The sequence below is a fragment of the Hippopotamus amphibius genome, chromosome 9 (genome assembly GCF_030028045.1).
Source record: "Hippopotamus amphibius kiboko isolate mHipAmp2 chromosome 9, mHipAmp2.hap2, whole genome shotgun sequence".
In the NCBI taxonomy this organism is placed as follows: domain Eukaryota; kingdom Metazoa; phylum Chordata; class Mammalia; order Artiodactyla; family Hippopotamidae; genus Hippopotamus; species Hippopotamus amphibius.
In genome coordinates this window covers 40,007,421-40,029,781 of record NC_080194.1, presented here as the reverse complement: position 1 = coordinate 40,029,781, position 22,361 = coordinate 40,007,421, and the positions used below count along the sequence as shown (strand labels likewise).

Here is a 22,361-nt window from a genome sequence, read left to right as displayed (position 1 = left end):
AAGGCATAAGATTCCCTGTTTTTTGAGCTTTGCATTCATTTCTTCATCCTGAAGATAACCTGTTTAGAAATTCTTGGACACATTTGGTACATAATAATTCCATATTTCATAAATTCTAAATGTCCCTTCAAGAAAAATATTGCAGTTATTCCTATCATTACTCCCTAGCTTTAAAATATTTCAAAATCCTTGTGTCAGGAGGTTTAGTAAGAGGAAATTTATATCTTTCAAATATTTAATGATGATATTGTCCTATCAGGTTTAAGATAAGGCCAATTTTCTGTGTTAAAAGACAGAGAAATTAACTATTCAAAGGTAGAAGAGACAATATATAGTAACGTTAGTGTTGATAACTAGGTACATTTTCATTCCATTGAGGCAAAATTGGCTTCATTTTCCATATTTTGAGTCAAATCATAATCAAATTGTTGCTTTAATTTAGAGGTGGAATAAATGAAAATATTGCATTTTTTTGCTTACTTTACTTCTATTAGAATGGTTGTCAGAAAAAAACCTGGGCAGTAAATGCATAAAGTTAGTTTTCTTCAGTGGAGAAAACTCGCAAGACAAATCCAGACTTCACACCAAAGATCCTAAGGATGCCCTTCTTCCTGCAACCACTCTGCCATTCATATTTGTATCTACTCGCAGGCTTTGTGGTCTAGGTAGTGCTCTATCCATAGCTATAAATGTTAACATTTGCATATCACCTTCTCCACATCAGAGTAAATCATTCAAAATTGAGCTTATGACCTAGGTTGCCAAAGAATTTGGCAATGAGAGGTGAAACTGCTTTTGTATTTCTTCCTATCCTATACACAAGAAATATATAGACCTTATGGTAAAGGAATATGGTTGCACTGACTAATAATAATCCTCTAAATTGGAAATCGTTAATCATATCAAACAGAGATGATGCCAAAATAATTTACATTAATAATAAAAAATGTAAAAGTGTAAGGAGAATTCTAAGGCATCCAGTGCCAGTGAAGGCAGTAAGTTCAAATCATTTTTCCGGTAATTTCACAAGGAGACATGTGAAGATGGGGTTGTGAAGGTTTTTCTAGTGGTAGGGGAGAGATAGCCTCTTATTTTCATAGACTATCAATGGATGGTGAATTTCCTTAGTAACTAAGCAAATTTTCTGTATGAGAACTATTACTTCTATTGAGGTAATTACTTCTATTTTTCAGTTCCTGAAAGAGCCATTTCTCAATGAATGTACTAAATATAATGGTGCTGGAAGAAAGTATGACATGTATGTAATCAACAATATCTTAGTTGAGTGAATCGATGATAAGGTTGTTAAGATTTATAATTAAACCAATATTGCCAGGTTCAGAACCAGAGTTGGAAAGATTAACAGTAGAACACATTTTTAAAAGAAGTTCCTGTACTAAACATTTAGAAGTCAATACTGTTAACAGACAGAGAGAGTTTTATTCACCCTGATTAGAGATGTCTTGTCATACAGTAGTCCACATGCCAACCCTTCTGTGTGGCTTAATCACCAGCAGACATTTAGAAGTCAATACTTTTGACAGACATTAGGAGTTTTCTCCATTGAATGAAAGTGTTTGTTCATAGCCAGATCAAATGTATATAATCTGTTTCATCAGAACGAACTCTATGGCACAGTGAATAAAGTACCAATCTAGAGAATCAGATTTGAGTGAGCACATTGACTTCATTGCTTATGATCTTTAAAATAGATTTTATTTTTTATTGTAGTTTTAAGGCAGCAAAATTGAGTGGAAGTTGGAGAGATTTCCCATATACTCCCTATTGTAATAGTTTTGAAAGAGGCAATTCACATAAGTTTCATTTTTATCTAGTATATGGTAACAGAATTGAACTAGAATCATTCCTAGCTCTTAGGTTATAGACTCTCAGGTTATAGTCCCTCAACAGTTTAAGTCCTTAGTAAGTCCCTCTCATTGGCTACACCATAGCTAACGTTCTTTACTACCTTACCGTATCCTGGACAAAAACTAGTATTTCATCTCATGTTGCACAACATCATTTGCTCCAGACATTGAGGCGATAAATATTTGAGACTATGGCTTTCTTTGCATTCCCAAACTGCAATATCTGGAATGGAAAAGGAAGGATTTGGGGAAAGGCCATAAACTAGAATGGTGGCACTGACAGGGTTACAGGCACTGCATTTCTTGTGGGGACTCATATCTCTAAGGACTGAAGGATGACTTATTAACTCATCCTTCTTGCTTTGAGTATTAAAACAGTTATCATGACGAGAGGAACTATTCTACCAAGTAAGGACTGGGAAAAATAAAAGTGGGAGGTAGTAGGAAAATACAGAGAGGGGTTTGAGAGACAAAAGAGGGCAGGGCAGACACCCAAAGTGTAAGAAGGAGGACCAGGAGACTTGCTCAAGAAGGGGGAGGTTCTCAGTTCATCACAGGATATACTTTCTTCAAATATCTTTATTGTTCATCCCCATGCACAAAGCATTCAAGCCAGACAGTGTTTTGAGCTAGCAATTGCCTAATATACCCTAGACTTTCATGGTAAGTTGTCTCCTCTCTGTCCATGGACATGATTGTTCACACAGGGTGAAGGACTTATTATTATCAGACATAACAGAAGAGTGATTCCAGAATAAGGTTGGGATTACACAAGAGAACCTTTGAGATCCCTTCCAATTCCAAGTATCAGCGATTTTTAATATGACATTAATTATGATCTAAACCTCACATTAGCTAAGACCTTCAGATTTTTGAGTTTATAAACTAACTCCACAGACTCTGTCCTCCTCCTCTGGGCAGATTTTTGAGTTTATAAATTAACTCCACAAACTCTGTCCTCCTCCTCTGGGCATCACAAGGCCATGTAAATGAATTTGAAATCATAGGATGACGAACAATACGAGTGGATTGTCAAAATGAACAGGTACTTCAATAAAGGGGTTGTGAAATAATAGATGGACTAGATACTAGTGAGCATGTTGTAAAATGAATATTTATGTTGTAGTAAGTTTAGAATGCTAACATGACTGCTCAGATTTCTAGTTCACTGAAGTTCCAGAAATCTCATTACTTTTTTTGGCAAGACTTCTCATTATATTCTGTACTCCTTTTTTGGGGTGGGGTGGGGTGGGGAGGTTATTTGTTTGCTTTTGTTTTTGTTTTTCCAAAACTGGCACTGAAGAAAATGGAACGTATACATGTAGCATCATCAATGATCAGAGGAATTTCTGGGTAAAAAAACCCACATAACATTAAGAAGCAATTCATATCTCTGGCTATACTGAATATTTACTGAACAAAAAGGAGTTTAAAATGATATAATTCACTTTCTACTTCTCAGCCCACCTAGGTCACTTTTCTGAGATGACCACTCATTGTGTTTTCCTCTGTAGGAGGGTACTCCATAGTCTCGCCCTGTCTCCCCCCCCATTATACTTCAGACAGTTATTGTTGTTGTTACTGTTACTTTTGCCATCACCAGCATCCTCATCACCAGCATCCACATCATCATATAAAAGGCTCTATGCTAGGTGTTTTACACACAGTAACTCCTGTACCTTAGCACATCATGTCACATTGTTACTATCTTCAGGTTACAGAAGAGGTAACAACTTTGGTACAGAGAGGAAAATAAGTCACTTGGTCAAAATTAAAGTGAGCAAGCACTGAAACCAGAATATAATTTAGGCTAATGTGATTACAGAAGCAGAGAGACAGATTTTAAATAAGCGAGATGGAGGGTAGCTGTCTCCTCTAAAAACCTCAATAAAAAGTCAGTGAGATGATGAAAAATGATCTCTAGATCAGGTATCTTCCAATTTTCAGTGAAACGTCATATTTCCTCCTTGGCAATAGGAGAGAAAGGTTATAAAATCAGAAAAATGGTCTGAATTGACTAAGTAGTGAGATGAAAAACAGATTTCTAAATTGTGATTGTGAAATAAAAATTGGAGAAGCATCAACAAAAAAGGAGAATATTGGAAAATCTGGACATTGAAGGTAATAATTAGTGCAAGTGTAGACAGGAAGGTGAAGTAGATAGACAGGAATTTAAGGAGGTAAACAGCAGGGCCATAGAAGTATCAGTTCATACAATATGTGGGTGGAGCTTAAGTGTAATATGAACAGTCAGAAAGACTGAATTTGTTTCTGGGATTCACTTATTTGGTGTCTTGATTATGGATCTTTCATTTCCTAGAAAATTATTAAACATCCCAGGCAGATATCTTCTACAGTCAGTGTTTATTCACATGAAACTAGAGGAGGCGGAAGGGGACTTAATGTCCCAAAAGGCCAAAGTAGACTGTCTAAGATAGCAGGATGCTGATTTATTAATTTACAGTGGGAGGTAATCTGTCCCACAGATTGTAAATTCTTCAGCCAGCATTTTGGTGAGCATGGATGCTTGGCAAAGATGGACAAGTGGAATTTTGAGAAGTGACTCATTTCTTACTTCAGAAATGTTTTTCTTGACCACAGAAGTACTGGAATCTACTAGGGCTGTAACTGAAAGTGCGGCCTGGCTTCTTGCCGCTCAAAAGCCAATAAAGAGGCAAGGTTGGTGGAAAGGAAAGTTTACTTTCTTTTGGGTGCCAGCAACTGAGGGGCCACGGTGGGGGGAGGGCGGACTCCTGTCAAAAGGCCGACTCCCCCCTCCCCCCACTGACAACTAGTGGGCAAGCTTTTATTGACAGAGGGAGGAGGCTACCTACAGAAACAGCTCTGACAGTCATCTTGAAATTGGTCATGTAGTAGTCTGACCATCATCTTGCTTGTTTTAAGTACAGTTAATCTTCAGTTCCTGGGTGGATTTGTTTCCATTTCTTTAAGGCCAGTTCTCAAAATTGTGGCAGTTTATGTCATGGGTATAGTCTGGTCATCATGTGGTTAACTTTTTCCACCTGGTGGGGGTTTCAGTATCTACAAGACAGGTTACAGGATATGGTTCAAAATATTATCTATAGCTCTTGAGGAAGAACTAAAGGTCCTTGACTTTGCTTACTGAATAAACTATTATTGTTTTGTCTTGTTTTTCTTTGCTTCTGCATTTTCTCACTTCTCTTAAACTCATTCTTTGCTCAGAGTTTTTCCACAGACAAAAGGCAGGTTGAGGACATGGTGGGGAAGGACCATAGGGTCCTGCACCATTTCAACAGAAAATAAATTTTTTCTCTCTTGTCCAAGTAGAAAAGATTTAGCGTCAGGGTGAGGTGCTGTAAAGCTTTTATTTTTTTTTTTTTTAGTATTTTTGTTGTTGTTGCTGTTTTGTTTTCTCTTGTTTTTGCTTTGAATCATGACTTTCTACCCTATCTTTCCACAACACTTGTATATCTATTGTTTTGTATTGTTTTGTAGAAGGAACCAGTCTCTAAATGATTCATCAGACCCCAAACATTATAGGAAGACTGTTCTGAATCTTTACAATCAGAGTCAGAGTCAATTGCACTTTTCTTAAATTATATATTTTATAATAAAAATATTACATATAAAATTATATATTATATGTTTTAAAAATCTTCTAAGTCTGTCTTAACCTATGTTTAGCTCTTGGGGATGCTAGTCCAAGACCAAATTGATATTAGAGTTGATTATCTGTGGATATCAGCCCTGTGGCATCAATTATATAGTTAGAGGTATGTTAGTAAGAACAAGAACCATGCTGACCAATACTTAACTGAATTCTGTAAAGATGCCTTGCATGGCATTCTAATACTATGAAAAAAGCTATCAAGCTCATACAAAGACATTTCATATAAATCACTGCAGGAGTCATTTTTTAAGAAAAAAGGCTAATGTAAGACCAATAACTCTGGGAAAGGACATTCCTAATGAAAAATACAAAATTAAAAATGGAGTTGATAGTGGGTTTTGTGTGTGCTGCTCTGCCCAGTGTCTTTAGAAGGAGATTGGGCATATTCAGAGATCATGTTAATAGGTCTGCATCTGAGAAGCAGGAGGGAAGGTCATTGTGGTTATGAAAGTAGTTATTTTACTTAGCTGACAGCACTCAGCACTGAAATGAAGAAAGACAAAGCAAAAATATAGGGACGAAGTGAGAGAGTAGCTTTGACATACGTACACCACCAAATGTAAAAGAGATAGCTCGTGGGAAGTTCCTGCATAACATGAGGAGACTTACAGGGCCAGGATAGGGAAGGTGGGAAGGAGTCGCAGGAGGGTGGGGAAATGTGTATGAATACAGCTGATTCATTTTGGTGTACCTCACAAATTGGCACAGCAGTGTAAAACAATTATATTCCAATATAGAGCTAAAAATAAATAAGTAAAAAAATAAAATAAAATAAATAAAATGAAGAGAACTGAGTCTAAAGAACTGGAATGACACTTTTAATAACCAAAAGTGACAGAAACAATGTATAATATCAGACTGAACTGTCACTAAAGATGACTGCCATTCAGCAGAAAAGGGGTGGGGAAATGGATAACAGATCAGAATTCATAGAAGTTACTGGAAAGTAAAATTGTTCCATGCTTATGAAAAATATATATATATAGGGATGAATGTAGGAGTGATTACAGGACAGACTGAAGTTTTGTTTGTTTGCTTGTTTTTGTGACACAATTGCTGATCTTCGCATTGGCTCCCGCACTGGTATGTGATTGTAAAACTGGATTGTGGTTTAACAGTAAATCCTATGACAACGGCAAACTGCAGCAATACCCTGTCCTCCACATTCTATCTCACGGGTATCCCTGGATATGAGGAATTTCACCACTGGATTTCCATCCCATTCTGTCTCCTCTACCTTGTTGGAATAATGGGTAACTGTACCATCCTGCACATTGTCCGGACAGACCCCAGGCTCCATGAGCCCATGTACCACTTCTTGGCCATGCTTTCCCTCGCTGACATGGGCATGTCCTTGCCCACAATGATATCACTCTTCAGGGTGTTGTGGTCCATTTCCAGGGAGATCCAGTTCCATACCTGTGTGGTCCAAATGTTTTTCATTCATACTTTCTCCTTCACTGAATCATCTGTGCTCTTGGCCATGGCCCTTGACCGGTATGTGGCCATCTGCCACCCACTACGATACGCTACCGTTCTCACTCCAACACTTATCACTAAAATTGGAATCGCAGCCCTGCTTAGGAGTGCCTTTGCCATGATTCCACTTCTGGCCCGGCTGGCCTTCTTTCCCTTCTGCCACTCCCACATCCTTTCTCACTCTTATTGTCTACACCAGGACATGATCCGCCTGGCCTGTGCTGATACCGAATTTAATATTATATATGGGTTGGTTCTGATCACTGTGCTCTGGGGCATGGACTCTCTGGGCATTTTTGTGTCTTATGTTTTCATCCTTCACTCAGTTGTAAGAATTTCTTCCAAGGCGGGGAGATTTAAGGCCCTCAACACGTGTGCATCCCACATCTGTGCTGTACTTATTCTATATGTGCCTATGATTGGGCTATCTCTTGTCCATCGTTTTGCCAAACACTCTTCCCCCCTCATCCACATCTTCATGGCTCATATCTACTTGCTAGTTCCACCTGTGCTCAACCCAATCATCTATAGTGTGAAGACCAAGCAGATCCGCCAAGGAGTTCTCCGCCTCCTTTTCCCCTGAAAAATCAGTTCTACTGTGATGTAGGCATGTTCTCAAGACAATGACGACATCAATCTTAATGATGTAAATACAAAGTGATTCGTCTGCTCTAGCTATATTGGCACCAGAGTTGCTCCAAAAACTACTTAAAGAGCAGAAACTGGGCTGACAGTTCCTTGTGAAAAGGTCCTGCAGGAGAGAGTTTGTGTCCACTGGGACTATACACACTGACAACACGTGCTTCATAAATCCCTTCTAAGCATGAATATGTTGGAGTGGATTGTTTTAGAAATAATTTCTATCTATTGTCTGTCATTTCTAATCCTAACCCTGATTCAAGGTCACTTGTCCATGAAGTTTTCCTTGAGTATTTTAAACCCATATTTCTTTGCTTCTTGATATACTGTATTTGTCAGGGAATCTTATATTCCCTTTCTTGTTATATAAGTGTGTTTGTAAATCTGCTGAAGCTACCTTTATTAAAGATGGGAAAAATCCTATCTTGATAGAAGAGCATATTAGGGCTCACAGCATTTTATTGATCTTCATGGTGTATTAGCATCATCTTTTAAATACACATTTAGTTTTTTCTTAGGAGATCATTTCATCAGGAATAGAAAGGAGGACTATTCATAGTTTTTTCATTAAATTTTTAGAAATAATTTTACTCTTATAGAAAACTGAAACTCAATACTTTTTTAAATCCCTGAGATAATGTCATGGGAAGCCAGTGATTATAATCCAGTGATTATAATCCATTAGATTAAATATCTAATAATAATTTAGAATATAGTATTTAAACATAAAAATCATAACTCACTGAGGTGTAGCTACTTATGTTTGTGGTAGCAGGAAACAAAATACAAATCTCACTTTTTGTCGAGAATTCTTTTCTGTATAGAAACTGTCTTTTCATATTACTCTGAAATTATCTAGTACATGGCTGTGCATAGAGTTGTATAAAAATAACTTGCAAGTCTAGTTGAAATTTCTTAGTTCACATGTCTATACTTGTTCAAAGACAAATAAATGAAGCAGGAAAAAAAAGACTTTAAGAATGCTCTATAAATCTCTATATGTTTATTGGTCTTAATAATAAATAATATTTTTTCACAATTCTTATTCTATTTACTGTAGGAACTGTCTCAAGCAGCTTGCTACCTGTAGGAATCAACACTATGTTTAGTGTAAAAGAGGCACTTAATAATTATTAAATATATAAATGAAGAAATGAATCAATCATTGAATAAAGAATGACTGGTTTGGATTGGATTTTTTTAAAAATCTGGGAGAGAAAGATGTGACCTGTCACAAGCCCACATTCCATATAATAAAACAGATCTTATTAAATTAAAATTAGGATTTCAAGTGTCAAGCATATGGAAGACACCTAGATTTTCCATGAACTTATTTCTGTTCCCTAGTGTTAATTCAATTATGCCTGTTCCCATCCCTCTTTATCCTATTTCTTGATTCTGCTTCTAATTACTCCTCTCCTTTAGCATATTCTCCTCGACCAAAGGGATATCAAGTAAAAATAAAGTGAGATACATAAACATCAAACTTAGATAATATTTCCTGTAGTAAATAAGTAAAATAAAGTTAATAGAAAAAAGAAAAGTTCGAAGAGAATGTGAATATTACCATCAGCTGTACATTGTATCAGTAACATTTAACTATTTATAATCATTCCTAATAAAAATAATTTCATATTAAAAATATATTTTTAATGCCTGGATGCTGAACACAACTTTTCTAGTGCTTGTGCTCCAAAAAAGTGAAAAGTTTTTTCAGCTTTTTTGGTAACAGAAATATATTTAAACTATTGCATCTTAGATTTTACGTTTCACATGCCAATTAAAATATTTTAAATGAATGTCTACATAGACAATCCAACTTTTTTTTTACAAATTGTTATCCTATATATAGTTCTTAAATGTATTATTAGATTACATTATATTCATAAAAGATACTTTAACAAAAACATTTAGAAAACACTTATTCTCAAAATTAAGATAATTCTTCCAGTAAAATATAGTCAGTGAAGAGGTGAGTGATTGACTATATGAATGAATGAATGAATGAAGAGGTGGCAAGTTTGTATCATGAATTGAGAACAGAAGCATTATCTTGTTTTTGGAACCTTAATGAAAGCTGGGCTCCAGTCCTGCAGCAAGTAGCTAGTTCTCTTGAAAGAGGAAGCCCTCTTGTTCTTCCCTAGAATTACAATACTATGATTTTAGCATCTATCTCATTTGCACATGGGCTTATAAATTAAGAGACACTCTTACTCATATTATTTTGTTTGATAAAGTCATGAGTGTATATTTGCCTTGAAAAAGCGTTCTCTACCTATCTGAAGAATCTGTAAGGTATACATAAGCCCAAATAATGATTCATTTTTATATTCCAATCGCCTGTCATTAGGCAAAAATGCAATGCATTTGTTCTCATTATGTTAAATGTTAACCTTTGGATTATGTATTGATCATCTATATGCTGCAGAAAGCCCATTGTTGCAAAGCATGATAGCAAGAAAAAAATCACAGCAGAGAAGATCACTATCCCTTTCATCATCTAAGTGTTTAGCATTTTCTTCTATATAAAATATTACTGCAAAATATTTCATTAGCATGCGTAGTCATTCAATCATTCAATCAAATAACTATTAAAAGATAATTTCCTTTAAAAATTACAGCATGGATAACTACCTGATTACACAGAAAATCTAGAAACAGCCATATGTATTTTATTTATAAAGGGAATGACAACAATATATTTTCAACACACTCAATACAATTACTTCAACCACTTGACCATGTATATGTTTCTGTTATGTTCATGAGGCACTATTTTACTGTCCTATGTCTGCGAAATATTTTATCTCTTTTATAAATTAAGAAGTGAAGATTTTCTAGTGGAGATAAGGAATTACATTGCAGGCATTATGGTAGGTAAATTCATAGATGATAAAATTTGTCCTGGTGCTATGGAATGCAATTAGCAAGAATGTTTGATGTGGAAAGAGCTAAACTAGGACAATTACATGTGCTTATGTAAACATGCCAGATGAATCCAGTGAACAGTGTCCTGACCATTTACCATGATTTCCTTTTCTTTGGAATTCCCTGGCACAATTTCATCCCCATTAAATCAGAATAAGAGATATAACAGTTTGATCCTGATTTAGCAATCTGATCCAATATAGGGAAATTATACTTCTTATCCCAAAATCATTGTAGTTGGGACAGGGTAGTGTCACCAAATTCAATAAAAAGTCATTCTCTCCTGCTGTTGAGATCCTGTAGCTGCCTGCTGTCCTACTTGAGTTATAGATATTCAAATTATCCTTGGCTGTCATGACATCATGCAGAATGTTTCCATGAAATATCCTGCTTTTTATTTCCTTTATCTAATCAAAGGTAATTTCTATTGTTTGTCACCAAAAAATATTTAATACACTAAAGTATTGAAGGAGATAAGAAATTTATATTTAGTTGAAGCTAAGGAAAAGTTGTTTGAGATAAGGAAAATAAATATTTTAACTGTAGATCATATATAATACATAGAGACATATCATGGAGTTTGTTGCATAAAATCATTCACATTTACTTTAGATTAACTAAGATAATTATTGATTCAACAAATATTTATTAATTACTTGTATATCCTGGGTTCTGTGGATGTAATGGTGAGGTTGGAATCAGAACTAATTCCTGACCATATGGAGTTTAGATTTTGTCCTGTCTATAGCAAATTAACATAGAAGAGGCATTATTATCGAAAGGATATTTAAACGTCCTATGCTGTTAAAGTGGCATACTGCTTTAATATGTTGAAATAATCCTTGTTGGTACTTGAGCAGTTCCTTGTCAGCTTCCTGTTTACCCCATAGCAGGAAGATAATATTTAGAAATACAAATTTTTAAAGCTCTATGCAGTGGTTAGGTGTTCTAGGGATAGATCTGTCCAGATTGATTCAGACTTGACATTTAAGCTGTCTCTCCATCCTGGACTCCCCTGTTCCCTGTTGCTTCATTACTCTTGGATCATTTTGATTGGCTGCAGAGTCCCAGCACTCGCATCCTTATCTCTTGTATCTTTACCCCATAAACAATGGGGTTCATGGTAGGTGGCACCAGTAAGCAGAGGTTTGCCAGGAGGATAAGGACATGCCTGGGTACATGGTTTCCAAAGCGATGTGTAAAGAAGGAAAAGAAGGCGAGAGTATAGAATATCAAGATGACACATATATGAGCTTCAGAGGTTCCAAAAGCCTTTGTCTAGGCCTCCCTAGAAGGTAATTGGAACACTGTTCACAAGATTAACCAGTAGTATACACTAATATGTATAAAACAGATAATTAATAGGAACTTGCTATATAGCACAGGGAACTCGACTTGACTTTGCTGTACAGTAGAAACTAATACAACATTGTAAAACAACTATAACCCAATTAAAAAATTTAAAAAAAATTAACCAATAAGACAGGGAGATGAGGACAAAGTCCAGCCCTGTGGTGAGGAGAGCAGCAGTGAGCCCATAAATGCTATTAGGGGCAACGCTGTTGCAGGCCAACGTGGCAATGCCCATGTCCTCACAGTAGGTGTGGCAGATGATGTTGCTCTGTCGGAAGTACAGTCGGAGAATGAGCGGGACCCCAGGGGTGACCACAGGCACACTTGGAGCCACCAGAGCCAGGCCCAGCTTGCTAATGAGAGAGCCTGTAAGGAGGGTTGCATAATGGAGTGGTAAACAGATAGCCACATAGCAGTCAAAAGCCATGGCCAGCAGAACAGCGGATTCAGAGAGAAACACAGCGTGGACAAAAAACATCTGCAGGAAACGTGGATGGGGAAGGGCCCTGCCAGAAGATGAGAAGCATTTTGGGCACCGTGACAGTACAAAGGAGGACATCGTTGAGGACCAGCCTGGCCAGGAAGAGATGCATGCGTTCATGGAGCCTCTGTCCCAGGCCACCACAGCTATAACCAGGCCATTGCCTATCACATCCAAAAGGTACATGAAGCTGAAAGGTTTGGAGATCCAGATTTGGACGTCTTCTAATCCTGGGAAACCAGTCAGCAAAAAGGCATTGAGGGGAATGGATGTATAGTTGGATAGTGTTATAGACAAGTGGCCAAAGTCTATGACATGAAAAACAGAGGGAAAAGACTCAGAGTAGCTAACATTAGAAAAAGAGCATTTATTCCCTCAGCTTAGTCAAGTCTTAACTATTAATTTTGGTCTGATAAAGTAGGAAAATAAAATGGTCTAAGAAAAAGTGCTAAGGGACTTCCCTGGTGGTCCAGTGGTTAAGAATCTGCTTTCCAATGCAGGGGATGTGCATTCGATCCCTGATTGGGGAACTAAGATCCCACATGTTGCAGGGCAACTAAGCCCATGTGCCACAACTACTGAGCCTGTGTGCCACAACTAGAGAGAAGACTGTGTACCTCAACAAAGAGCCCGTGTATAGACATGAAAGATCCTGCATGCTGCAATGAACATGCCAGTACCACAGCTAAGACCTGACATGACCAAATAAATAAACAAATATATATTTTAAAAGTTACTAAATAACTGAATGATCATGGTCAAACCACTCCATTTTTTATGGGACACTTTTTTTTTCTCTGAAAAAAAATTGTGAATCAGAAAAATTAAGAAATGAATCTTTTCTGTTTTTGAAATGTCAGTTGTAACTATATAAACTATGCATATGTCTTTTTAACTTTTTTTCCTCTTTTGAACCTTCAACTGTTCTATGTGTATAGTGTTTCCCTCTATTTTGATAATTAATTCTTAAATACAAAAAAAAGTACTTTTTCTCTCTCCTTTGTCTTGGTAACGCTGAATAGAAGATGGAGAGAATTAATATTCCATTCTTCAGTGGACATATTGAATGGGAAGAGATGGGTAGGGTGGTAGACTGACACAAAACTGGAGGCAGCATGAAGACTTGAATTCTTATTTCCCATCCTGAGGGGGTGAGGTATTTTCCGTGGCCTAATTTTTTCTACAATAAAGAAAAAATGTTTTACTCATCACCCCTCATCTGAACCCTTGAAGATAATGGCCAAATTAACATGACATTTAAGATGTTGTGCAAAAATTATAATATTTTGTATACCATCATAAGACTAGCTTTCAAGGATCATGAAATGGTGTCAAAGAACACAAAATTCAGAGTACAGAATGTTCTCATTCAGAGCAAGAAAATCACTGAAAAATGTCAGACCCAATGTTATTCAATACCTATTATTGAAAGAAATTTCCACAGAGTACAGTGATTGCAATTTTCATATTCACCAGCAAAAGAATAATATCAAATTTCATCACCTTTTTTCAATGGCAGCAGTTCTTACTCAATATATCAAAAATTATAAAATAAAATAGGTTTTCTAAAAAGAAATCCTCAAATTTAAAATTATCCATTCTTCAGTCCCATAAAACATTAATTCAGTAGTTCTGTTTGAAAAGTATTCCAGCAATACTTTTGGGAAAGGCACCATATATGGAAATCAACACTTTTTGACTACAGCTCTTAGGCTGTTTCGAAGTTGTGGATAGTAAGTGTTATTTCATCTAAAAAGAACCACAAAATATCTGGAATCTGCAGAGGCTTCACTTTTCCTGTGAGGCTGTCACACTGTCTGGCAGATGGAAAACTACCCTGCATTTCAAGATACCTAGCAATCCTCCCTTGAGATAACTGAATCCTTTTCACAGTATCCCAACCCTCATCAAGGAAGTAGGGCACATTACCAAATTATCAATACAAATTTATCCTCCTCTCTCTCTCTCCTTCCCCCCTGGTTTCATGAAATTCAGGTAAGGAAGAAAAGACAAAATTTCTCATCAAGGGGCAACACATAGAGCAGGTAAACTGGCTTTTAATGAAAACTGCGAGAGCTTTTTGAATGCTAATTTCATTAAAAATACGGAGGTAAAACCACAATTTTGTTAACTTCGCTAGACTAAAGCTTTGCTGCTTTTATCTGGCTTTCTGCTAGTAGCGCCTGGCTTTGCTGGATAACAGACACAGAAAATGATAGCGTATTTGTATGGAAGAAGTACCAGATATCAGTACAGGTAGGGGCAATACAACAACAATAGTAAAAATGAAAATTGAAAATATTTAGCAATCCTTACAATGTGTTAAACATTTTCCTAAAAACTATTATAACCACTTTACATGATTATCGAATTTAACAGTCACAACTACCATATAAAGTAGTTACAATTGTATCTGAATTTTACACAGAAAGGAACTCAGGCATTAAAGGACTTTCTCAAGGTCACATAAGTAATGAGTATGTAAAGCCTGCTTTGAAATTCAGGCATCCTAATGGTAGAACCCATGCTCTAATTTACCTTTTAGATGCATTTTTTTTTAAGTCATTGGAACATAGAAAGGCAGATCTTGAATTTCCTCTCTGTATCTCCCACAGTTATATTCCCATGTCATAGGCAAAAAGTCATGTCTAGCTTATAAGGAATTAGAAAGATATATATGTGTATAGATTCATCTGTATTGCACATAGATGACCATGAAAACAGCCCGAGAATAACTTCTGAGAGTGGAGTCTTTTGAGTATTTCACATGCTGAGTACACCAGAGACCCACAAGTCAATATTTAGATTAACTGACTAAATTTACCTTTCATATTTGTGAAATTAGATTTTTTCCAGTTTTAAACTGCATTTGATAATTTTCCATCCCAGACCAGCTTCTGAGCAACAACTCTGAACTTTTTGCCAACTCAGTATGCAAGCCTGAGAGAATACTACAGAACATAAGGAGATTTCCTATTGTATGGCTTCTTTGCAACATGAACAACTTTTATGACAAAACTGAACTGTTGAGGCTATTTTAATATATGTCAGTACATTACTGGTTGTCCTCCATTGGGATATATTAAAGTTTCACTGAGAGAAAAGAGTGGCAGAATATTTGAGGAACTCCTATTTTTCAAATGAAGCTTTTAAAAATTAACATATGTCACCTTATAGAGCAGTTTGAGATTTACAAAAAATGAGAAAGTACAGAGTTTACATATATCCCCCAACCGCACCCACCCAGTTTCATCTTATTATTAACACCTTGCATTAGGGATACATTTGTTACAATTGATGGGCCAATATTGACACTTTATTAACAACAGTTAATAACTTACATTAGGCTTCACTCATTATGTTGTACAACCTACTGATATGAGTTTTGACAAATGTGTAATGGCATACATCTACCACTGCAGCATCATACACAATAGTTTCACTGCCTTTCAGGTCTCCTGTGTCTCACCTATTTATTCCTCCTTCCCTCTAACCCCTCTGACAACCACTGTTCTTTTTCTGTCTCTATAGCTTTGTTCCCCAACAATGTCATGTAGTTGGTTGGAATCATACAGTCTTGTAGTCCTATCATATTGGCTTCTTTTACTCAGCAATATGCACTTAAGTTTCTCCCATACCTTTTTGTGGCTCGATAGCTTGCTTGTTTTTAATCCTGAATAACATTCTATTGTATTGATGTACCACAGTTTATCCATTCACCTATAGAAGAACATCTCGTTTCCGTGACTTTTAAAAATATTGTGTGAGAAATTTCATTTGTAGGTAGACAAGGTGGGAAAAGGACAGATTGCACCTATCTTGTTTGGGAACTGACTTCAACTTATTGCACTTTAATGAAAATTTCATTGTTAGTTTCAGCCTGTTTCAACATGGTGGTCTATGCAAAGAATATGTTTTGGAATGGAAGTGATAGGCACTGTAATCATAGTTCTATGCCTTAGAACTGATAGTCTTAGACTTAATTTCATCTTCTATAAAATGAGCATAATAAACCATACCCACTTTGGGTCCATATTCACAAGATGACAACTGTGAAGCACTTAGCAAAGTATGCAGATGTATAGTAATTAGTTAACATAACCTTTTTTCCCCCTTATTTTCTTCGATATGCTAGCAAGCTATGTTTTTAAGCCATGGTCTTAATCCATGGAGCTAGGTAACATAACAAGCTAGGCCAGCAGATGAGGACAGCAGAAGGCTGCATTATTTCTATTATTTCTGTTAATGGCTGGACAGTTGGTTGGTCTCATCCTCTCCCAGATATCTGCACAGCTCCCAAATATCTGAGACTTGACCCTGGGATCTAAGTACAGTGTGGCCTTGTCCACAAACCAGTGCAGGGGTTCTTGTTTCTGAGATGATCCTGGATAACAAGTTCACCCAGAGCCCTGACTCTCAGGATTCCATGTGCCCTTAGCTGCGTTCTCTGCTCAGAAGCTCATAAGGTTGCTTCCATTATCTGGGCTGCATTTTCATCTGTAGACTCTATTTACTTTTCTTCCTCCCTTCCTCCTTCACTTCCTTCATTTCTTTTATTTCTTTCGCCAACTTTAAAAATGCCTTTCATATGGCAGGTATAATGACACGTGGTGGTCTGCTCCATCCTATATCTGAGAGACCCTCCCTGACTAACCTATGTAAAGGCTAACTAACACTGTCAAAATTTATATCCTTTATCGAATTGACCTTTATATGTAATTCATCAGTACTTGATATTCTATATTTATTCATTTATTTCTCCACTTTCTATTTCCAAAGACATAGAAAATTCTCCCTGTAGGAATTTTCCCCCCCACAGCTCTATATCCAATACATAGGCAAGTGGTAGGAATATAGTAAGTATTCTATATATACACAATTTCCCTGCCAAGAGCAAAAGAGTCGTTATCATGAATTTTTCTGCCCTTTTGTAGGTGAAACACAGAACTTTAAACCATATCCATCCTTTATCAGAATTTCTGGTGCTGCACTAAGAAAAAAAAAGCATAATGTATACATTTAATACATTTTAAAAATTTCCTAAAATATTGTTAAATTTCACTCAAATCTTTAAAAGTCATTACAAATAAATGGCTTTAAAATTCATTGGTTCAAATTTCCCACAGAATGCAAAATAACAAGTGATCAAATGGAGAAGCTTAACATTCTTAGGTCATTAGGAAAATGCAAATAAAAGTCACAGTGAGATAGATTTTACACCTGTTAGACTGCCTATAATCATAAAGACAGAAAAGTATTGGCAAGTATGTGCAAAAACACTGAAATATGCATTGCTGCTGTGGATGTAAAATAGTGAAGCCAATTTGGAAACTATGTTGACAATTTTTCAATATATCATACTTAAAGTAACCATATATTTTCCAATTCCACCGCTAGGAATCTAACCATGAGAAATTAAAATATATGTTCACATAGACTTGTGTACTAATTTTACTAGGAGCTTTACTCATAATAGCCCCAACTAGTGAATGGATAAATAAGATGTGGTCTACCCAAAAAGCTAAATACTGTTTGTTGATGAAAAAAAAACAAAGTATTAATACATACTATATCATGGATGAACCTCAAAAACATTACACTAAGTGAAAGAAGCTAGAGACAAATAGTAGATATTATATGCTTTTACTTTTATGAAATATCCAGAAAGGCAAATAGATAGCGTCAGAAAGTAGATAAGTGGTTTCCTAGGCCTCAGGATGAGAATGCAGAATTACTGTTTATGGACATGAAGTCCATTTTGGGAATGATGGAACTGTCCTAAAATTTGTGTGGTAATAGTTGAATGTCTTTAAATAGAGCAAAAAAAAAAAAAAAAAATCAAAATGTACTCTAAAATGGTATGGTATATGTTATATCTCAATAAAGCGGTTTTAAAATGTAGTGGAGAGGCATTGAAAATGGATAATCAAAGTTGCCATTATTAATGGAATAAAATTGTATTTCATTAGGGAATTTGCAAAGTAGAAATCTAAGTGTCTGGAGTAGTATTAGGAAGAGTGAAGGGAAAATAGCTGTTGAACAGAAAACTAACAAGGGTGCATTGCAAGAGGTATATAAGTAAAGAATAGGATTAAACATGAGGAATTAGTTTTTCACAATTAGGAAAGGGGCGGGAAGGAGAGTAATTCAGCTCAAGCTACCTCCTTCTTGTCAGACTTATCTGCACCTGGGATGATTTTAGCAGCATCTAGGGTGGCCTCACAGAAGAAAACGCTTTCAAAATGAGTTACTATGAACGCCTGGAAAGGTGTGATAGGCCCTGCTATCTCTACACTGAAAATAGGTATAGGCAGGCTGGTTAAAGAATACTGATAATATTGGAGAGGGAATTTCAGTGTTGGGTGAAGACGGAACTAGATAACCTTCAGGATTTATTTAATCTCCAGATTCAGGATCATTGTTATTGCCTAATAGTTTTTACCACTCACACTGAATTTTTGCAGGCTGAAAGAAATACAATCACCTTGGCAAGTGGACTAAAGATATTAAAACATCATGGATATAGAGACTCATAGATTCAACGTAATGAGAGTTGTAAAACAGACCAGAGAGTCAAGATAGGGAGAGTTCCTATAGCTCGTTTGGGAACCACTTGTAGAAATGCTCCTTTTTACCATTAATCATAGAAAACTCCACTGGCTTCAGTATATATATAGGGCTTATGTTCTTTGCCATAGTCTTCATCATTGTAATTCTATAAAACCAATATAGGAAATCTTCAGATAGTTTTAAAAGGCCCGTATTGCTAGTATGTGCAGTAATGCAGATAGGCAGTGAGATCATAACAGCTAATTTTTGAAAGACAAAAGTCAAGATGTTCCCAGTTCTGGGTTTTCTGAGTCTTAATTGGGGGGAAAGTCATTTGCTTTATTTGGGGTTCCTGATACTCTCCCACTACCACAGGTCTGTTTCACTTATGTCAAGAGTCCCTGCCTCAATGTTGAAATCAGTTTTATATTCCCAAGATGGTTTAGCAAAATCTCCCAAGTTCTTTCTCTCTCTTATATAACATATATAGGAGAACAAGAAAAAAAGATGATAGTGATTGCTATTAATTTACCAAACTTTCAATTAAAATTAATGTACCACTGCAATAATGTTCTTTCCTTTGGTCATTCTTGTTACTATATATAATCCCAGTTCCAAGACAACCGCTTTCAATGGGCAAGTCATAACAGTTCCTGTGTATGGAGAGACCACCTTGATTAGGAGAGAAGTATATAAAGCTATAGCTATGTAAGGTCAGGCCACTCAAGATGGCTGTTCTCTTGCTCTCTGTACATCCCCTGCTCAACTAGTGCCTGCTTCACCTACATCCTTCTCACATGACTGATCTTCCTACATACTTGCCTCAGGCCCCAGCTAGGGATTGTTCTTATCGAAGGGGTGGTAAGGGATATACCCTCTGCTGGTTTCCCTGGTAACCAATGAGCCCACCAGATATAATTCTCCCTATAACTGGCAATCTCCCCTTCCCACAGGAAGTCCACAAGACTGCTGCCAGGTCCTGCCCTGTCCACTGCATATGGTAGTAACGCTCCAGGACCTCGCTTCAGAATGTAGGCACCTCCTATCCACTAAACCATTGATGTCTCTGTCAGTCTCTCCTTGGTCTTGAAGCTGGGCAAGTTCAGGCCTTGTAGGCCTATGGAGTGCAGCCCAGCAGGTCACAAGTGATGAGTTTTTTTGGAGGTTATACAGAATACGATTAAAGAAAAATATAAGCACATTATTATTCAAAGGGAGTTTATAGTTATGTGTTTCTATAAGGTGAAAAAAAATTGACTCATTAAATGTTGAGTAGCCAGAGAAGTGACACAAGTCTTGGAAAAGCTAGAGAATATCAGTAAAATAAGATTCCTTTAGTGGAGATAAATAATTCTGATGCTACTCAGTGGTTGGAGATGTGAATCAATGTACATTGTCTTAGTATATAATTTTATTTTCAAAATTAATTATATTTATATCATCAAGAACTCTTAAATTTTGAAATCATATACCTTCTTAGTTCAAAGTGATTTTGTAGATTCCCCATCTGAATTTATCATGAAGTTCTTCTGTTGACACTCATGACCTCCCTTAACTCCAGTGTTGAGAAATTATTAAATATCAGTCAGAAAATAATAATATAAAACTATGCTGCCTTTTCCAAAGAAGAACATTCAGGACAGTGTTCAATAATGTAATATTATTTCAGAATTTTTCTAGGCCAGAATTCAGGTCTCAGTCTCATCTTTGTAGTTGGTCTCATAAGATGATGTCTAATCATTAATATCCATGTTACTCCAACAAAATCTTCTGTGCAATTTGTTTTCCCTGTTGCCATAAGAGTTATATCATTTTTCTGGTTTAGATCATGTCCTTGATTTTTTTTTTTTAAATTTTGTGGTTTCTGTCTCCAAAAATTTGCTACCATTCATTTACTTCCTTATTCTTTCAATACATATTTTGTAGGTAAAAGGTATGATAAGTATCTTGTTAGAATGAATACATCAGTAAAAAAAATATACAAGTTCCCTGTCTTAATAGAATAGTCGCTACAGTAGAAAAGATAATTTCCCAGGTAACAAAATGGCATTTACTTCCAAAAATAAAGAGTTCTGGAATGACATGAAAAATGAAAGTGAAAAATGGAAACCTAAAGTAGCAATGGAATAGAATGTCTGTCTGTTTTCCAGAGTCTAGACTGAGGGTAGGTGACCTGGCATGAGATTCTTTAGAGGCATAGGTGAGACAATGAGTTACATTTACAAGCTCCTACTTTACCATACAATCTTTTAGAAATGTTATGAATTTCCTATGCATGTCCACAAAACTATGCTTTCTAAGCATAAAATGTGAGAATGAGGAACATGTAAGGCTCTACACAGCCTCTGAGAAGTTACTGTACTGGTTCATGAAGCATCTCCTTTTCCTTCTTGGCAGAACATGCTGCAAATGCAAACAACCTAAAATAGCACTATTATTTCTCTATATTATTTCAATGACTTCTTAGAGGTAAAAATTGTTCAAAGTGGGTGCTTTCCAAGTAAAATGTTCCATTTCTCTATCAAATATTCTTAGTGACACATTTTCCAACAGTTACTGAGTTAGCCTATTTTTACTTGTTTACACAATTTTGTATATCAGCAGAATTCCGATCAGCAAATACAAATCTGAGACAAAGAGTACAACTGACGTGTCAATATATCAGTTGATGTCTGAGTTCAATCTTTTTATTATAGTTTTCTGCCTAGTTTTTAAGCTTTATATATGTATCTCTCAATAGATGTCAAAAAAGTTTGGACATATTCATGGTTAAATAAAATAATATATTTGTAAAGCAATATCTAAATGAGATAAAACTCTCACAAGAAAGAGCTGAGAAAATTAAATATAATTTCAAGGATGTATAGTAAAAAAACCATGAAAAATATATTTGTGGAAGATATTTTAAAAGTTACATTGCATACTACATGGAGTCAGGTTATAATGTGTTCTGTACTGGATGACAGGTTTTCATTATAAATCTTTCAACAAATTCACTGATTTCTATGGATATTGGGGCCTTTCTAAGTATAAGGATTTTTTAGAACTTACCCTTTTTTTGTACAATTATTTATCATCTATTTTTAGGTAAGTTGCTTGAGTATGTAAGGTCATAAGGTATTGTCACTGTTTTCAAAAACTTCCAGAATAGTGAGAGAGACAATGTGTGCATGAAGATTGTAAACATAGAACTATTTCTCAGTACATATGTTTTCTTTGCCCAAGTTAATTTCCTAGCGATTATTCCAGAAATATGTGAATGACCTTGAAGTCCTTTCTGCTCTAATTCCAGTAAATTACCCAGAATATGGGTATGTATCTCCTTGGTTTTAATGCAGTATACAACAGGGTTGAGAACAGGAGGGATCAAAAGGTACAGATAGCCCATGGTAATGTGTACCATGGGTGAAAA

The 22,361-nt window shown here is 36.0% G+C and overlaps 1 protein-coding gene across 1 annotated transcript; it reads left to right on the top strand.

Moving 5' to 3' along the window:
• Positions 1 to 6,646: 6,646 nt before the first annotated feature.
• On the top strand, positions 6,647 to 7,582 carry LOC130829378 (olfactory receptor 51G2-like). The gene has a single exon (XM_057695874.1). It carries the CDS (start codon positions 6,647 to 6,649, stop codon positions 7,580 to 7,582), a length of 936 nt encoding a protein of 311 aa, XP_057551857.1.
• The last annotated feature ends 14,779 nt before the right edge of the window (positions 7,583 to 22,361 follow it).

Coding starts and splice junctions, on each gene's coding strand:
- LOC130829378 (XM_057695874.1), top strand. CDS start 6,647: ATGACAACGGCAAACTGCAGCAATACCCTGTCCTCCACATTCTATCTC.